General features: G+C 45.0%; 1 protein-coding gene and 1 long non-coding RNA gene across 2 annotated transcripts in view; both read left to right on the top strand.

Moving 5' to 3' along the window:
• Ly86 (lymphocyte antigen 86) overlaps positions 1–9,264 on the top strand; it is a 57,763-nt gene extending 48,499 nt beyond the window's left edge. Inside the window, exons 4-5 of the mRNA XM_005066384.4 lie at positions 3,522–3,574; positions 8,911–9,264. Coding sequence (XP_005066441.3) covers positions 3,522–3,574; positions 8,911–8,994 — 137 coding nt within the window. The 3' untranslated portion in view covers positions 8,995–9,264. The remainder of the gene's footprint in view (positions 1–3,521; positions 3,575–8,910) is intronic.
• A 2,490-nt stretch (positions 9,265–11,754) lies between these two features.
• LOC121143608 lies at positions 11,755–13,922 on the top strand. Its single transcript, XR_005880862.1, has 2 exons — positions 11,755–12,695; positions 13,034–13,922. It is a non-coding gene; the product is annotated as an uncharacterized LOC121143608 (long non-coding RNA).
• The last annotated feature ends 4,415 nt before the right edge of the window (positions 13,923–18,337 follow it).

An 18,337-nucleotide genomic window follows, 5' to 3' on the forward strand; every position in this document is an offset into this window, starting at 1 on the left:
AGGTCGATATTTTAGAAACATTTTCAGTATCAAGCAAATTTCTTCTATCCTCTGCACATTAAAAACAAATTATTTCAATGAGGGAAAGGAAGAAATGGGTGCAAGTGTCCTGGGGATCTTTTTATAGTATGGAGTGTGAGAACGTTAATTAAAAGAGTCTCAGAAACGAAGAGGGACTGAGAAGAGAAGGAATGAGAGTTTAATTTTAGGTGTTGTTTTGCCGCGTTAACAACAAAGAGTCACTTCCCTGAGTTACTCACAGCTATTCTCAGGAACTTCATGGAGGGGGGGGCGCTAAAAAAAAGCCCCAGTTGAAAGTGTGAAGCATAGAAAACCAATTTAATGAAAACTCCTCCCAGAGAAGGACCTGTTAAGAGTGCGGAGCACAAATTAGCAAACCCTGGGGCACTAAGTGAGCATCGTCGAAGAGCAGCAATCATCTAAACAGGGCTCTTCGCAGCACTGTGCGAGTCCATCTTTGAAACTGAAAATGTGAAAAAGGAAAGCAGATGCTTCCACACGAGACTTTCCGGAACTGAGTGCCTCTGTACCTGTCAGAATCCATCAAATGGCACTTCTCTGAGGTGACTAATAATCAACTGGTGATGACTGTCACTACCCTTCCTGGGGACCACACTCTGCCCAATGAGGCTACAGACAAGGACTCTAGTCCTCCTCGGACCCTGAAGGAAGTTCTTCTATTTCTGTTTTGTGAGTCTGAAAGCTGAGTGGCAAGATTACCCATTGTCACTTTGCTCGTGACCAAGAGAGCTGGGCCTTCCACCCATCTCTGCTTCCTAGTTCAAGTTATTTGTCCTGGGCCACCCAAGAGCGTTAAGTGGGCATGAAACTTATCACAGGGAGCCAGCCACACTGAGAGAAGCATAAGGGAGATTGAGGGTGGAAGGGAACCAGCAGGAAGGCAGGTGAGGAAAATTGGGAGTAAATATAAGCAAAGTACCATAATATATGTTGTAAGCATGCACCCAATTCCAGAGGTTGCCTGCTGAGATTCCAAGATTGCTGTATCCAGGAAAAAAGAATTGGATCAGGGACACTGATAGTTTAGAAATGGAGACAGCCGATTAACAAGAGAGTCAGGACTGGAGAGATGGCTCAGTGGTTAAGGGCACTTACCATAGGAACAGATTGTAGTTCCCAGTACATAGAGCAGCTTATAAACAACTATCACTCCAGCTCCATAGATCTGATATGTGTGTATACAGAGAGACACACATAAATTAGGTTTTAATATGAGAAAGAGAAGGAAAGAGACAGAGACAGGCAGACACCCTGAACTTAGCCCCAGGTCTCTAGATTCTGACCTAACAATCATTCACATAGCATTCACCTGTCCCAGCTTTTGGAAGTATGTTCTCACACATGCTCTGTCCCTTACATGTACCCTGATGAGGAATGGTCTCCAGTCATTCTGCTATTGGCTCATTTGTTGCTGTTATTGTTTCCCATGATGATCTTGATATCTATAGAGCCCCCCTCTTCACCTTATTCTCCTACCACCATATGCATGTGTGAAAACTGACGTGTCATCTGGGGACAGTATACCTGCAGTCACAGCACTTGGAGGGCTGAGGCAGGAGGATGGAAAATTCTAGAACATCCTTAGATTCTTAGTAAACCCAAGACCAGTCAGGCTTATGTGAGACCTTGTCTCAAAATAAACAGGAAAAAATATGTTTTGTGTGCTAACTAAAAACAAGCAGTTGGTCTGTTTTAAAATAGATTTTTTTAAAATCTGGCTTTTCATGTGACTGAGTTAGGAAGCCTCTGAAGGGGGGCAGAAGAAAGCTGGGTCTTTTAGCACAGTGAAAATACTGTTCTTAACCCAGTGATTCAGGGTCATGACCAATAAGACAACCACCACTATGTGAGGGCCCAGTATCCTTTGCTGTTCTTGTCTTCAAAAGAGAACAGCTGGTGATTCACCTCTCCTGAACGTGGCGAGACTTGTTTCTAATAGACATAGTAGACATGACACCATGTGATTCCTCCAGCAATGTTTAGAGAAGAGAAAAAAAATCACGAAGCAACTACAACCCAGCACTTGCCTACAGCCAAGCTACTCGATGGTCCTCTTGGGACCCATGTGCTGTCTTGTAAATATCCTTGTTTCCCTACTGCATTATGTCTTTATCAGGCCACAAACCTCAAAACAAAGTCTTCAGCGCATCCTAGGAAGCTTGCTGCTTCTCATGGAATTTCCTTCCACATTGTTCAGAAGGAACATTATAATAACTTCCTTTGCTTCTCGCCACCCAAGGCCTTCGGCTCCCATGTTCTGCCTGTGACTTTCAATGAGAAAAACAAAAAGTCAGGCTCCCTGCCTTGATCCTCCAGCAAATTTACAAATCAGTCTACACTGATCTTAGTCTGCGTCTGTTCTCCTCATTGACAGTTACGTCCATGCTCCTCTCCAGGGCAAATCTCTTCCCTGCCATCTTCTTAACCTTCTCACTCCACTTACTCCTTCTCTTCTGCAGTTCAGTCATTTTCTTGACTGGCTTTCCTTCTCCCAACTTCAGAATGCTGGAGAGCCTCCCGGTTGCTTCTGGCCTCCAAGCCTCTGTCTGCCAAGTTTATCTTTCTTGAGGCTTCACCCCTGCCTCATGACTTTAGAGCTAGCTACATGTTAATGGCTCAAATGTTTGTAGCTGCATCCCCAGACCTCCCCGCAAACTCCAAAGGTCCGTTGGTTGGTCATTTTACAAACCAAGTCTTTTCAGGCCCCTGACATGTTTTCCTTCCAGGCTCCCTATCTCAATGAATAGAGCTCCTATTGTTCCAGATGTTCAAGCCACCCCCGTCTCAGGCCTTATGCTTTCCTAGCTGCTTTTCCACATCAGTATCTTTGTCTTTATGCTGTTGCTTTAAAATCCTTTTTCTTGTTCCTCCGGACTTGTCAGTTGTTATCACCCATGGTGATACCTCCTCTGACCAACCATCCTGTAAAACTCAGTGTTCCCCTCTTCCCAGATGTAGCAAAAGTTTACCACAGGCTGCTCTTCAGATGTTACATTCATTAACTCTTCATTCCTCCAGGCCTAGGGAGTGGACATGGTTTTTAATTACAGCACCTGTCTTAGGGACAAGGTAACTGAGCGTAAAGAGCAAATGACTGGCCAAGCCATTAGAGCAGGCTTCAGAGTTTCACCCTGTGTCCCTGCATCCCAGCAGTGGACTCTCGACCACTCAGTCACTCAGTCTTTCCATGACCATCACGCTTCCTTTCAGCACTTTTCACTCTGGAGGCGGCGCCCTGTTCAGATGTTTCTGTACTGTTAGCCTTGACATTGGAAAACAAGCAACATGTGGACAGACTATTGTTCATAAATAAGATCAATTTGGAGTCAGGAAATTAGAGTTTTTGTACCAGTGGATACTCTTGTTTTGTTGCCGAGACTTGACCTACATCTCTATAGCCACAAATGATATGGACACATTGTTTTGGGGTTTGTCTTAAATAAATGAATGATGTTATCTATGCTTTATATATTTTGCAGAACAGATCTACTATGCTGGCCCTGTCAATAATCTTGGAATTGATGTTCCCCAGGTAAGGTTTTGATTTTCTGTTTGGGGTTATTATGTAATTATTGGGCTGAAGGGTAAGTAGATCTTCAACTCCTAGAGGAGAAAAAAGAGGAATCAGAGAAAAAAGAAGAGGAAGAGGAGGAGGAAAAGATGAACAGGAGGATAAATAAACTTAAATAGTTGAAAGAGTTAGCACATGCCATGATTAGGAAGCGTGTTTAATATGCTGGCTTTGTCCTTTTGATGCTTCATATTGATGTTCTGTTGAAGGCTTTGGGGAGAGCCAGAACAAACCCAACTGAGAGTTGAAATGCCAGCATCTTGTCCACATGACTGGGGGTGTGACTGTGGGGATCCCATATGGCCAGAGTTACTTGGGATGTATAGGAGGCAACTAGTTTCTGGCAGAAAGGACAGTTTACAAAGCCACAAAGGCTTCAATACCTCACTAGTTACCATTCTCTTACTATGTCCTCTGGGATTTTAGTCTGCTTCTATTTACTGTGTAATGTATAAAGAACAGGGATAGGGAGATAGCTCTCTGGGAAAATGCTCACATTGGAAGCATAAGGACCTGAGTTTGATCTCCAGAGCCCACATAGTCCAATGAGGTGTCACATACTTATGATCCAAATGCTGGAAAAGTAGGGATAGGCAGACCCCTGGGATTTCCTGGCCAGCCAGCCTAGCAAGTTTCAGGTCAGTGAGTGCTCCTGACTCAGAAAAGGAAAAAGGTAGATGACACATGAAGAATAGCACCCACGATTATCCTTGTTCTCCACACGCATGTGCACACACAATTATATATACATATTCAACATACACATGTCTGCATGTCACAAACATGACCACATACATACATGTACACAAAAGAATAAAGGTGTACTTAGCCCTCCACTCCAGAGTACGGTGCATCCAGGATAAAGCGAGAACATCTGGTGAAAGGCTCCTTGCTGTTGAGGACTTTGCAACATCCTTTAAGTCTACACAGCACATTAGAGACAAGAGGAGTTTTTATAACATACCCACTCCCAAGAAAACTCATTGGCTCTTTAACCCGTTAGTCCATGAATGAATGAATCCACTCACAGGGGCAGATCCCACATTTCTGACCTCATTCTGGGGATTAAAACTTATAGTGAGGACAGTCAAGCTACAGCGAGCTGTCACCAAGCAAATGAAGTGGTCCGTCCTGAGCATTCACCAGCAAGACTCAAAGCTAAGACTCAAAATGACATTATTTCAGAAACGTGTGAATTTAAGTGACTCTGACATCGCCATGCATTTCCCTCCTGCTACAGAAAAAAAAAATGGTATGGAACACCATGAAGAAAATATAACCATTTAAACATCTTGCTTTCAGCTTCTTCTTTTCCGTCATCTGAAACCTGAAGGAGACACTGAGTCTCTTCCATAAGAAACCTCTTCAGTTTCTTTTGAGCTGAGGGGGTTTCCCTCCTGTCCACACTGTGAGCTCCTAAGTCTTGAACAGGCCCTCTTGGGTCTCCACAGGAATCCTACTCACAAATGGAGTCTCCAGCCCTCCCTCTTGGGAAATTCTTCAGTGATCTTCTCTGGCCTTTCTGTGAAATGCACAACTTCTGCCAGGCAGAGAAACCCAATCTCTCCTCACTCTTAGCATGCATGGTCTGAACTCTCCCAGGGAGCGTTTCTTCAAATTGTTGCTACTTGAATGCTTTTTCTCTCCTCATTTTTCTTCTGATACCCCACTAGAAACTGATGTAATAATTGCTAACACTTGGATTTCATTTTGCTTTGCTGGCTTTTTAGAAATCAGTTACCCTTAGCAATTCATATGAAATGAAGGGGGCAGGGTCTTAAAGTCATAGAAGCTCTTTGACGGGAAATTTACCATCAGAGATGTAAAGGGATTTATAGATGTTCCTCAACTTAACTCAGGGTTACATCTCATAAAGTCTGCATGAGTTGAAAATAGTATAAGTTGAAAATACATTGACTCCACCCAGCCTACAGAAGAACATCTGAACAGAACAACAGAAGAACAGAAGAGTGCTGGCCATTTGATCATGTATTCTCATGGCTGGGCACTGTGACTCACCAATACTGCTCAGCGTGGAAGGAGGTTTGAAATACTTGACACAAGCCTGGAAAATGAAATTTCAAAATGCAAAGTATAGATCTTACTGAGGCCATTTTTATCTTCCACCATTGTAAGTGGGCACCATATTGTAGTCATCTACAGTGTTGCAGGAAACTCCTTCCCTGCCTTCTTCAACCAATAAACAGCTCTCCAAAAGACACACTCCAATGTTAGCCAGACTCATAGTCAGGAGTCCTGAGCCTGGTTCCCCTCCTCTTCTGGGGCATGTAATAGGAAACAGACACCTGGCAAGCTCCTTACCCACACCAACCCTGCATACCCAACAGAGGACATAGTCTCCTGGGACACATTCCACACAGGCCTATCCAGCAGAATAGCTGGGGAACTTGATCCTAAGAGGGCTGACCACAATGGCCACAAACAGCCACAGTGTGCCCAGGGCCTCCAGCTCACAACCAGGGGCCACAGAGAGAGTCTCTGCTTTCCTAAGAGCAGTTAGTTGAGAACATGTTAATGAAGAGCCTGTTTACATCCCCTCCTTCACCTAGACCCCCAGAGATGGTCTCTCAACCAATGGAGGTTCCTCTTTAGCCAAAAACGTTTCCACTCGGTATTTACTTTCCAGTATCTTGGTTATTTTTCCTCTCTTTTTGAAATGTGTATATTTATTTACTTATATGTGTGTGTGGTACATACTTGTTAGGGTAGGTGTCTATGCAGGTGCGTGTGGGTGGATGTGTAGTGTGTATGTATAGAGACCTGACATCCACATTGGATGTCTTGTCTTGAACTCATTCCATCTTTATTTTTCACATTTACTTGTATGTGTGTGTGTGTGTGTGTGTGTGTGTGTGTGTGTGTGTGTGTGTTATAGGCACATGTCACAATGCATGTGTAGAGTTCAAAGGACAACTTGTAGGAATCAGTTGTCTCCTTCTACCATGTGGATTCTGAAAATCAAACTCAGATTATCAAGCTTGGCAAAAGCACCTTTACCACTGCCATCCATCCCTGCACCTCCATGTTTTGAGACAAGGTCTCACACTGAACCTTAAGCACATCAATTCAGCTAGACTGGCTGGTTAATGAGCTTCAGGGATCCACTTGTTGCTGTGGAACAATCATTGTATACTGTAAATGTATATTACACTCATTGGTTAATAAAAGAACCGACTGGCCAATTGCTGGACAGGTAGAGGTTAGGAAGGACTTGCAGACAAAATAGAGCATGAAGAAGAAGGGCAGAGTCTCAGGAGTCAAGGAAACGAACTTGCTTTATTTGAAAATGGTACTGTCATATGACAGAGTATAGATAAGAAATATGGATTAATTTAAAATGTAAGAGCTAGTTAGTAACAAGCCTAAGCTATCTGCTGAGCATTTGTAATTAATAATAAGTCTCTGTGTGGTTATTTGGGAACTGGCTGGTGGGACAGAAAAGTCTACCTACAACTTTTCACCACCCTCCACTCCCACCCCCAGTGCTAGGATTTTAGGGGCACACTGCCACCTCTGGAATTTTGCAGAGATTCTGGAAATATAAATTCTGTACATCAGACTTTATACCAACTAAGCCACCTCCCTAGTATAAAACTTATCTTTTAGTTGATGGGTAATAATTGTGCATGTTTATAGAGTTCAATGTGACATCTCAGAATAATGCAGAATATATATTGACCAGATCAGAACAATTGGCATAGCCACTGTTATCATTTCCTTGTGCTGAGAAAGGATAGCACCTGCTTATTTATATAAAGCCCTCTCCACCAGCTTATTTTCCTTTTAATACAACAATCTCTTGACCCAAATTAAAGTCCTGCATATAATCCTATATTTTTCTATGTCTGCTCTTTTCTGAATTAAGAGTGGAAGACCCTTTGATCTTCCAAAGCATGTGGATACTTTCTTGGTACAACCTGAACTATAAATTGCCAAGGACATGGACACACACTTATATCCTGCATTTTTAGTGCCCACCTCAACCTTGGAAACAGACTTCTCTTTGTCCATTGCCCCTACTCTGGTCTCCTATCATGTAGTTCATGTCTCCAAAGTTCACCCTTATATAAAAGCATGTGTATCTTGCCACTCATAATCTAGAGCCCCTTCTTTCAAATGCTGTAGCTCCTTTTAGGCTAATGGCACCTACAGCCTCTTTTAATCAGCACCCAGAGAGATCTTCCTAACACGCCTGAGAAAACTGTCATACCTGAGTCCCTTTCAGACTTGAAGCAGACACCCCATCATGTCTGCCAAGCCCTGAGACTCTGACCTCCTATGGTCTTCCAATCTCCCTTTCTCTCCCTCCTCCCTGAAGTCCCATTGGCTCTTGTCTGTTTCTCAAATATGGGGACATCAGGCCCACAGTCAACTGGAACTCTCTTGCATTTCTTTCAGGTCTTTGCCTAAAGGTCATTCTCTCGCCAAAGCCTCTCTCTGATCATTCTACTTAGAGTTGCAAGCTAGCATCAGTTATACCGAACCCAGCTCTTTTCCACCCCTCTCCTGCATGCATTTCTTCATGGCAGCTGCATCTGTAGCATTCCTAACCCTGGGAACTTTTTATCTCTCCCAGTGAAATGTAATCTATACAGGGCAGAGAGTTGGTTTGTATTGTTAGAGTTTATCTGTAGCATCTGGAACCATGCCCATCACACATAAGGTGCTCAATAAATACAAACCATTACTCAGTACTTATGGGGGATGGGTTCCAGGACCCCTCAAACACCAAAAGCCACAGATATTGCCAGAAAGATGGCTTAGTAAGTAAAGGTGATTAATGATCTGAGTTCTGTCCTGGGGTTGGTCCCACATGGTGGAAGGAAAGAACCAATGACCACAAGCTGTCCTTTGACATCCCCAACATATACAACCATATGCTGTGGCAAGCACACACCAATACCCATACACATATACACACACATTAAAATAGACATAGATAAATATGTGTAACTGAAAAACATTTAATATAAGATTCTCAAATCCTTATTTAAAATAGCATAGCCTTCGCAATATAACCTATGCTCATGCTTGGGTTCACTTTAATTATTTCTAGATAACTTATAATGCTTGATATCATATAAGCCCTATGTTGATCCTTATACTAGACTGTCCAAAGGACCTTAACAAGACAAAGAAGTCTAAACATGTTCAGCATAGAAATAACTTTTTACGTATGGTGCTATCCTTAAGTAGAGAAGGAACTGTCTGTCTTTATTGAGTGGTTGATTATATTGTGGATCAGATGGCTAACGCTTTACCTGTGTCCCTTGCAGGGTGAATACCAGGTTTTGTTGGAACTGTACAATGAAAACCGTGCTACTGTGGCTTGTGCCAATGCTACTGTCATCTCCTCCTGACCATGATCTGCCAAAAAATGCACACCAAGCTCAGCCTCGGGGAAGCCCAAGGTCCCCAGACTCAGCTTTAAGAAGAATCACTGATGACCAATAGGGGCTGCACAAAGAAATTCCTCATGAGTCCCTCTGCCATTCTTAGCCCCAAGAACAGATGCTCCCAGCCCCCACAGATGTAATAATGCCTCTGAAATATGTTTCTGAGGACCCTAAGTAGTCTTGAGACCCCATTTGTAATGGCTCTCCTTATGTAATTACAGCTCATCAAACTTACCTCCTTGTCTGCTCCTTAGGAACACTCCCTTGCAGTTGCCCAGGATTTAAAAAGAATCTGACTGGCACCTGTTCAATGTGGCTTGTTCAAGGACTGTTAGTGCAGTTAAAGAGTTATTTTCTTCAGATACAAGTGTTGGTCACTGGTGCAGCTCAAGTAGCTCTCAGAAGGCCAAGAGGATGACGGCCTACCTAAAATCAGAGCTCTCAGGCAATGTGTCAGTGCTGCTCCTGGACCTTAAGACCAACACAGGGAGATACTGATGACACCCCGAAAGTGACGTCATTCCCCCACTTATTCACATACTCTTTACCTTCATCTTCTGTGTCTGTCAGCCCCCCATCTCTGCAGCAAATCCCTACAACTAACTTAGCAAAGGGAGAATGGATGTTGGGTTCACAGCTTTGGAAGTTTCTGCTGGTGGCTGTGGTCCTCATGCTTTAACCTGTGATAGAGTGTCACCTTACAGTAAGAGCATGTGACAGAGTAAAGGGGGACAGGATCCTACGATTCCCTTCAAGACAATAACTCCAGTTACCTGAAGACCTCCTACTAGGCCCCTTCTCTTCAAGGCTGCATCAGTTCTAAATAGCACCTCCCTAGGGACCAAGCTTTAACTCATTGACTTTCCAGGACAGTAAATACCCAAACTTAGCACTCCCAAAGCCTGGCTTTGCCTGTCCTCAGTGCACCTGGTACTTACTCTTGAATTCATTCATTCATTTGGGTGGTTACGTAAGGTTGAATTATTTACATATCAGGTACTATGATCTAAGAATACACTTAGAAACAAAAGACACTGTCCCTACCTCCTCAGAATTATCAGTCCCCTGAACTGCTTAGAAGCCATGTTGTGGGCCCATTCACTCATGTCACTCACACGTCCCTCCTTCAGTACCTCAGGAAGTGAGCCAGTTGACATCCGCTTCCAACCCCCCAGAAGCCACAGCTTTCCATTTCTCGAATGTGCAGATGGCTCACAGGCTCTGCAGCAGCTTCATTCTCATCTCCGCCCAGCCTCTCCCAGCAGGATCCCTGCGCCTCCCGCTACACAGTTATCGTAAAGGGGTTGACTTATCGTCTCCCCATTCTTAGCATGTATTATAGTGTCTTTGTGTCCGATTAGAAGAGGTAAAGTTTCCTAGTCAGAAGCATGTTGATTGTTTGAATTCCTGTAGGTACATACCGAAATCTCCGAGAATGACCAGCCAGTCAGTCAGCACTAAACCAACTGGGATGGCCTGCATGCACAGTAAGGCAGAGCTTTAGAAGTGATGTGGAAGTCTCCTGGGTTGAAAACAGACAAAACTGATAGCAGTGTCCTGTGTGGTCCATAATGCTCCCAAGAAAAACACAGCTATGCCAGGCCTAGGAGCAAGCCTCTAATTACACAACCATTCTTACCCTTCCATGCTCTCTCACTCCAGGCATTCTCAGTACATTCCTGTGACTGACTTTAAAAAAAAAAAAAAGCAAAAACATAAAACAACTCAGGAGACTGTGTGAACTCATTCACGCACCCCACCAGCTCAGGACAGCTGTCACAGCCTCCTAAAGGCATGAGCAGATCCCAGCCATTAGTTTCCCTTTGCCCTTCTTGAACCTGGCAGCTTCTGTGTGGTATGTGTGTGTGTGTGTGTGTGTGTGCACGCACACACACACACACACACACACACACACACGAATGCTTAAACACACATGCAAACATAATGCCAGAGACATAGACATGTATTCAGATTGTATATGTTTGGGACAAATGAGACAATCATTTATAGAGCTAATCCCTAGCATGGCTATGAGAATATACTCAGTTTCACAAAGAACATGATTTGTGAGAAAACGGTCCTCTGTCCCCACATATATATTTTCCTAATGCCTTATCCTAAGTCTTTCTTTTCACTGTGAGTTCCATTTTTGCAAGTTGAGAAAAAAAATCCCAGAATTTAGGAGTCTCTTACAAACTGCAGTTAGACCTTGTAGGAGAAATGGCCAGACTCACTGTGGTGGAAAACATCGATGTGTGCCGTGTAGTAGAAGACAGGAGGCGTCAAGAAGCAGGTCCCAGATAAGTGTAGCTTCCACTCCTCATCAAGAAGTCATCTTTCTGCAGCACACAGACTATGACAGAAAGCCACAGCTACTGCAGTGTCCCGCCCCACAGGACTGACAGTAGTGTCCCTCCCCACAGGACTGACTGACTGACTGACTGACTGCAGTGTCCCTCCCCACAGGACTGACTGACTGACAGTAGTGTCCCTCCCCACAGGACTGACTGACTGACTGACTGACTGCAGTGTCCCTCCCCACAGGACTGACTGACTGACTGACTGACTGCAGTGTCCCTCCCCACAGTACTGACTGACTGACTGACTGACTGACTGACTGACTGACTGACAGTAGTGTCCCTCCCCACAGGACTGACTGACTGACTGACTGACTGACTGACTGACTGACTGACTGACTGCAGTGTCCCTCCCCACAGGACTGACTGACTGACTGACTGACTGACTGACTGACTGACTGACTGCAGTGTCCCTCCCCACAGGACTGACTGACTGACAGTAGTGTCCCTCCCCACAGACTGACTGACAGTAGTGTCCCTCCCCAACTGATGATGTCAGGTATGAAAACCGCTGAGGTGGCCACCAGGTTCTCCTGCACCCCTCAGTCCCTGCCAGTTACAGAGTATAGCTGGTACATCCTAACTTCTCCAGCCCAGGGGCTAGGCTGCCCTTTCCCCAGACGCCCTTCCCTATATAATCCAGCCATTTTGGTTACCCACCCTCACTTTTAGTCTCTTGGTCTGTCTCTCCCCCCTCCCCTCTCCTCCCTCCCCCCTCCCCTCTCCCCTCCCCCCTCTCCCCACATGGCAGGCTCAGTCTGGTTAAGTTCACTCTGGACTCTCCCAAATGTGCCTGCCTCTGACCATACTCTCCCTTCTATCTGCAGTAAACTTTCCCCTCCACCATGCCTAGGAGCAATCAGGTCCTTTCCTTGTTTTAATTTCTTTTTTTCCCCGTTTCCCCCATTTATTTGGTGCTGAAATCCAGGACCAGTCGGCCAGCTGTGTCCTTTTCTTTTTCATTTCTCCTCTCATTAAGACACATATACTACACAGCCCCTGCACCTGAGGCACAGGGAACATTGCCGAGCACGGGGCAGAAAGCCTGTAAGAGCCATAGGACCAGGAAGCCTGCGGCGAGATTGTTTTCTGGATATGACAGAAAAGATACGCCCGTGAAATGTCACCATCACGGCCGTTTAATAAAGACCCAGTCAACGACGACGCCAGTTGACGTGCTAACAGTGATGGAGGAATTCTCCTGGGACCCTGGATAAAAAGCTGCAAGCAATTAAAGTCTGCTGAGAGAAAAGATAAAATTAATCTTCCCCAGGGACGATGCTCCTAAATGGTTATGCAATCCCAAGGGTCAGTCATAGAAACATATACAAGCAGGCAAAACTAAATAGTCTTGGCAGGTGGCATTTTTATATTAATTTGCATATATATGTAACAATACAATAGCAATTACATCACTAATTGAAGAGAAAGAGGCCATGAATTTGAGGAGGAAAAGACACGGAGAAGTTGGAGGCTGGGAGGGGGGCGGGTAGTACAATTGTATTTTAATTAAACAAAGAAGTTTCTTTTTAAGTGGGTACCCAGAGCCAGAAATCTAGGTGATGTGGTAAGGAAGGGCAGAGGGCAGGAAAGGGATCCAGATTGCCTATCAAATAATTCAAGTTCATTTCTCTCCTCCTAAAAAGACTTTGTTACTGTTTCTCGCAATCACCATGGAAAACTCCAGGAGCCTGTCCAACCTCTGAGGTGAAAAAGAAAACCGGTTTGGAAAGGATGACACTGTTCACCACAATCAAAGGCCTCTTCGGGAACCTCCAGCCACCGCTGTAGTCCCTGCGGGCCCTTCTTTATATTCTGAGGGAGATTTCAACCTCTCTGCATGGACTACTATTGAAGCATCTGTAAAGGGAGTTCAGAGTCCTGGGGAAGCTATAAGGCACTGGTCTGGGTACAACGCCAGCAGTCTGTTGGGACAGTGTGAGCCTCTTCCAGGAACAGTAACTCACTTGTCTAAAATGTAGAAGGGGGACCTGGCTGTCCCCTGTGACTTCTGACGCCCCGGAGACTTGGCTGTTAGTCGGGTTTTCCGTAGTCAGCCCTTCGCTTGCTTCTCTTCCGTGCTTCCCTTCAAGCCTGCCCGAACACGGGCCGCTTCCTCAGGCGGGGTCTCCTTTCAACAAAGGCTCAGAAGGGCTGAGTTGCCTTGCAGACTGTTCTTTGCTCTGATTGGACTGGCTTGTGTCACATGACTATTCAGGCCAATCAGTTGGAACCGGCACTGGTTGGCTCACGTGCCCCAGGACTTGTTCCTGAATCACAGCTAGTTCACGTGGAAACCACAGCTACGCATAAGACCTGTCCCGGGGATTAGAAGTATTGAAGGGAGGCGTAAAAAGATGTTAGAAGGTAGGAACACGTGGGAGATTGCATGGATGTCTCTTCCTCCGCTACCCATCGGGCGATGATCTGTGTCTTCACACTAAGTTTCCACCTGTACGTCTGACGTGTAGCCACGATAAATGCATGACCTGTAAAGACGGGATGAGGGTAAAATGAACGGACACATGCTGGTCACGTTCTGTCGCTGAGAACAATGGTGAGGAAAGGCTCCTTTGCTTCACAGTGGGGGGGGGGATGGATTCAGCCCACAGTCACGTGGTCCCGTTGCTCTGGTTCCTGTGGTGACTCATGGCAGCTGGGAACCAGAAGAAAAGCAGGAAGGGACCAGATCCCTATATTCCTCGATGGAAAGCCTCAGCGGCCCGCCTTTCCCCCACTAGGCTCCACTGCCTTCCAACAACGTTCTTGGGCGTTTGGGAGATATCTAAGATTCAAAGGATGGTGCGTGTACTCCTTAGAACGGAGCTTAGAACGCCAGTCAACATCATTATTGTGTCCGGATGGGTACTCCCCAGTGGAGGTAATGCCTCATGTCCAACTATCACCTTCCTTATCTTACGCCACCAAATAATGGTAAATTGTAATCAGATTTTCTTTGAACCACCAGCTCCCAAATAATGACAGGGAGACTTCTTAATAAGTATGAAAGCTTGGCCTTAGCTTAGGCTTGTTCCCAACTAGCTCTTAAAATATAAATTAACCCACTTTTATTAATCTGTGCGCTGCCACCCGACATATTACCTCTCCTCAGTAGTGAACATCCATCTTCCTCCACATCTCGCTGATGAATCCCTGGCCTCTCAGATCCTCCCCACAGTAGTTCCTCTCTCTCTCTCTCTCTCTCTCTCTCTCTCTCTCTCTCTCTCTCTCTCTCTCTCTCTCTCTCTCTCTCCCTCCCTCCCTCCCTCCCTCCCTCCTCCCTCCCTCCCTCCCTCCCTCCCTCCCTGGAAATCCTGCCTATCCTCTCCTGCCTAGCTATTGGCCATCCAGTTCTTTATTAAGCCAATCAGAACGTACCTTAGGGGGCCTGGGAAGACAGAAACACATCTTCAGACAGTGTGATCAAATAGCACACAACAGTAAAAGGCTGCCCCTCTTGTACTGTGTTAGCCATATTTCAGGAACTGTGCCTTTCCTGTTGTTTTCTGTTGCTATAACAAAACACAGACTCAAAGCACCTTGGGAAAGAACGGGTTTATTGGTTTACACTTCCAGATTACAGTCCATCATTGAGGGAAGTCATCAGAGACCACATGAGCGCTCCTTACACCATTGCTTTGTCATCCAGCCCAGGACCACCTGCCCAGGGGGGGCACTGCCCAGTGTGTTGGGCCCACCTTCACCAATGAGTAATTTAAAAAGTCCCCACAGACTTGCTTACAGGCCGATCCTCTACGGTAGAGGCATTTTCTCTTAAGGTTCTCTCCCCAGATAATTCTAGCTTATGTCAAACTGACAAAAAAAAACTGCCCAGCACAACTAACCCCTTGTCAGCTTGACACACACATGTATCACTATTTTATCTAGACATGTTATAACTAGCTTTCTTAGACCAACGGTGGTGGCATGTTTCATGGGTCACAGGCTGGGTCAGTGAGCTCTCCAAAATCTTTAAAGAAAATGCTTTTCCCCCCGAAAGATAAATTGAAGTTTCCCCCAAAATGGAAATATCATAACCAGACCAAAAGGATCTTTGGAAGAAAGTGTGTATGTGTGTTTTAATTCAATTTGTTCCCTGCAAATAAAGACACACCTTGAAGAACAAAATGTAGCAACTGCCAGTTTAACAATTACTTACCAGCCAGAGATAGCTGCTGAGAGGTGGCAAAGGTTTTTAGCCTCATTATAACACCAACTGCCTGTCATCTGGGTGGCTATGGCTCAGATGTAAACTAACTGGATGCTCCCCAGTCAGCAAGGCCAGTGCCTCTGTCTACCCTATCCATCACTGCATCAGGCAGGCAGGGCATTATGGGAGTTGCAAATAAGTTATTTTTCCCTCTAGTCTACATGTAGCTGCAGTTGCTCAGTTTGGAACTGAAAGAAGCCTTCCACCACTTTCAAATGTATCTATGTAACATTTTGCTCCTCCCTAATGTAGTTTTCCCTTAATATGTGCTTTGGTTTGGTGCATACATGTCCCCCAAAAACCCATGTGTTAAAGCCCTGGACCCAAGGTCCTTTTATGCTGTTAATGCTGTTGAGACATATGGCGGCAACTTGAAGAAACAAAGCCTTCCAAGGGGCCTTTGGGTCATTGGGGAGTGTCTTGAGGGACTGTATGCTCTGAGCTTCTTTCTCCCTTCTGCTTCCCAGCTGATGGCACCAGTAGATTGACTTTATCATGCACTCCCACCATAACGTGCTGCTCTCCAAAGGCCCAAAGCATCCATCATGGGCTAGACCTCCAAAAGTGAGTCCACAGTAACCTTTTTTTTTTATAACCTGGTTGACTGGATGACAAATGAGTAAGTTCTTTGCTTCAATATCTTGATCTTTTTGTTCTTAAGGAAAAAGATTTAAATATCAACCCAGACTTGTGTATTTGGATACATGATCTCCAGATGATAAGGCTGTTTGGGAGTCTGTGAAATTTTTAAGAAGTGGGGCATACCTGGAGGAATTGGGTCACTGGTAGGTGAGCCTTGAGGTTATAGCCTGCCCCTACTTTTTGTCTTATTTTTTTCTCCCTGGTCTACCCAGATGTGAGCAAGCAGCCTCATACTTCTGCAGCCATCAGAGCCACTCCAGCTACCGTATCTTCCCACTATAAGAGACTGACAGCAAACCTTGGTGTTGAAAGAGACCAACAGTGTCACATGTTACAGCTTATTAACAGGCAAAAACAGTGCACTACACTCCCAAGACAGAGTGAAGCACTGCTGTGGGTTCTGGTGCCATCCTGTCACATTACTGCCATGGCTTCCTCATTCCCAAGCGGCATGGGAAACTGTAACCAAGCCACCAGTTATGCTTCTTCTGTGAGTTGCTGCCAATTCATCCACTTACCAAGAGAATACACAACCCACCCTTTATTTGGGTCACAAACTGCTCAATACAACTCCACTCCTTGGGCCAAACTGCCCTTCAAAATTGGCAGTGGAGCAGTGACAGATTTCCTGCAACACCTTGGGCCTTCCCAGCAGACTCAGAGGATGCTAAGATGCATGCATCGTTCCGTGGGGACACACTGATGGGTGAGTAATGCCTGTTCCATGAACCTTGGGGTGAGGACAACACAAAGAAGAGAAGGGGTAATCCAGACCTGAGCATGGGTGTCATATTGCTCCTTATAAGGACACTGGCAATAAGACTTGATCAAGGAGCTTCAAGACCTTGAACAACTATGTAAATAGAGGCTTCTTTCCTACCTACCAGTTCCCAAATAAACACTCAGAGGCTTAATATCAATCATAATTGTTTGGCCAATGGCTCAGGAATATTACTGACTAGCTCTTACAATTAAATTAATCCATTTTTACTAATCTGTGTATTACCATGTGGCTGTGGCTTATCGGTAATATTCTGACATCTTATTTACAGAGAGACTCAGCTACATGGCATCTCTCTGACTCCTCCTTCTTTCTCTCCTAATCTCTATTTGGATTTCCAGCCTAGCAATATTCTGCCTTGCCACAAGCCAAAATAGGTTTATCTATCAACCAATAAAGGCAACACATATTCGCAGCACACGGGGCAACCCACATCGCAATCGCATGGGGAAGAGGATACTAAAGGGCAGATTAAGAAAGAGTCATGATCACAATGACAAGAGGCTCCTAGGAATAGCAAAGGTAGAAAGTAAAGAGTGCCTAAAGACATTCCATGGCACACAAGTGGGTCAGCAACAGTTAACAGGGTGCCCTCGTTCAAGAATCCTCACAGCAACCACAGACTACAAGCACATCTGAAATTCTGGCATCCTTGGTGAACAGGATTTCCATCCCCTCTTGGATCCCCAGCAGAATGAGGATCCCATTTCCTCCCCCATGTGCTCCACTCCCCGCATCAGCTCCTCCTACTCTCCCCTACTGCCATCTGGTAGTCCACTTGAAACGCCCCACGCTGTCGCCATGGTGCTGTGCTTCCCTCTGCTCTAAGACAGACAAACTCCTGTTACTGAGTCCCTTCTTCCTCCTTATGACATTAGGCCTCAGACCCTAAAATTTGTGCTACTCTAAGCCAAATCACACACCAGGTCCTATAGTCTGTCCACTTACCTCATTCCAAATCCAATCTATGAGGTAGAAGAAGAAAATGCAAACTTGGAATAATTTATCAAGTAGTTGATTTTAAGAATATGACATGGATGGAATTTGACAGTCTATTTTTTTATTTTTATTTTATGTGCATTGGTGTAAGGGTGTTAGATCTCCTGGAACTGGAGTTATAGACAGCTGTGAGCTGCCGTGTGGGTGCTGGGAATTAAACCCAGGGTCTAGGACATCCAAGGCACACAGAGAAACCCTATCTCAAACAATGATAGTCAAAAATAATAGGGCCAGTGACAGAACCTCTACATTTGTGTCACTTAGGATAGAATGCAAACAAAATATTTACCAGATAGTGTGTACCACACAGAGAGACAA

This window comes from Mesocricetus auratus, unplaced genomic scaffold (genome assembly GCF_017639785.1).
Source record: "Mesocricetus auratus isolate SY011 unplaced genomic scaffold, BCM_Maur_2.0 Super-Scaffold_100013, whole genome shotgun sequence".
In the NCBI taxonomy this organism is placed as follows: domain Eukaryota; kingdom Metazoa; phylum Chordata; class Mammalia; order Rodentia; family Cricetidae; genus Mesocricetus; species Mesocricetus auratus.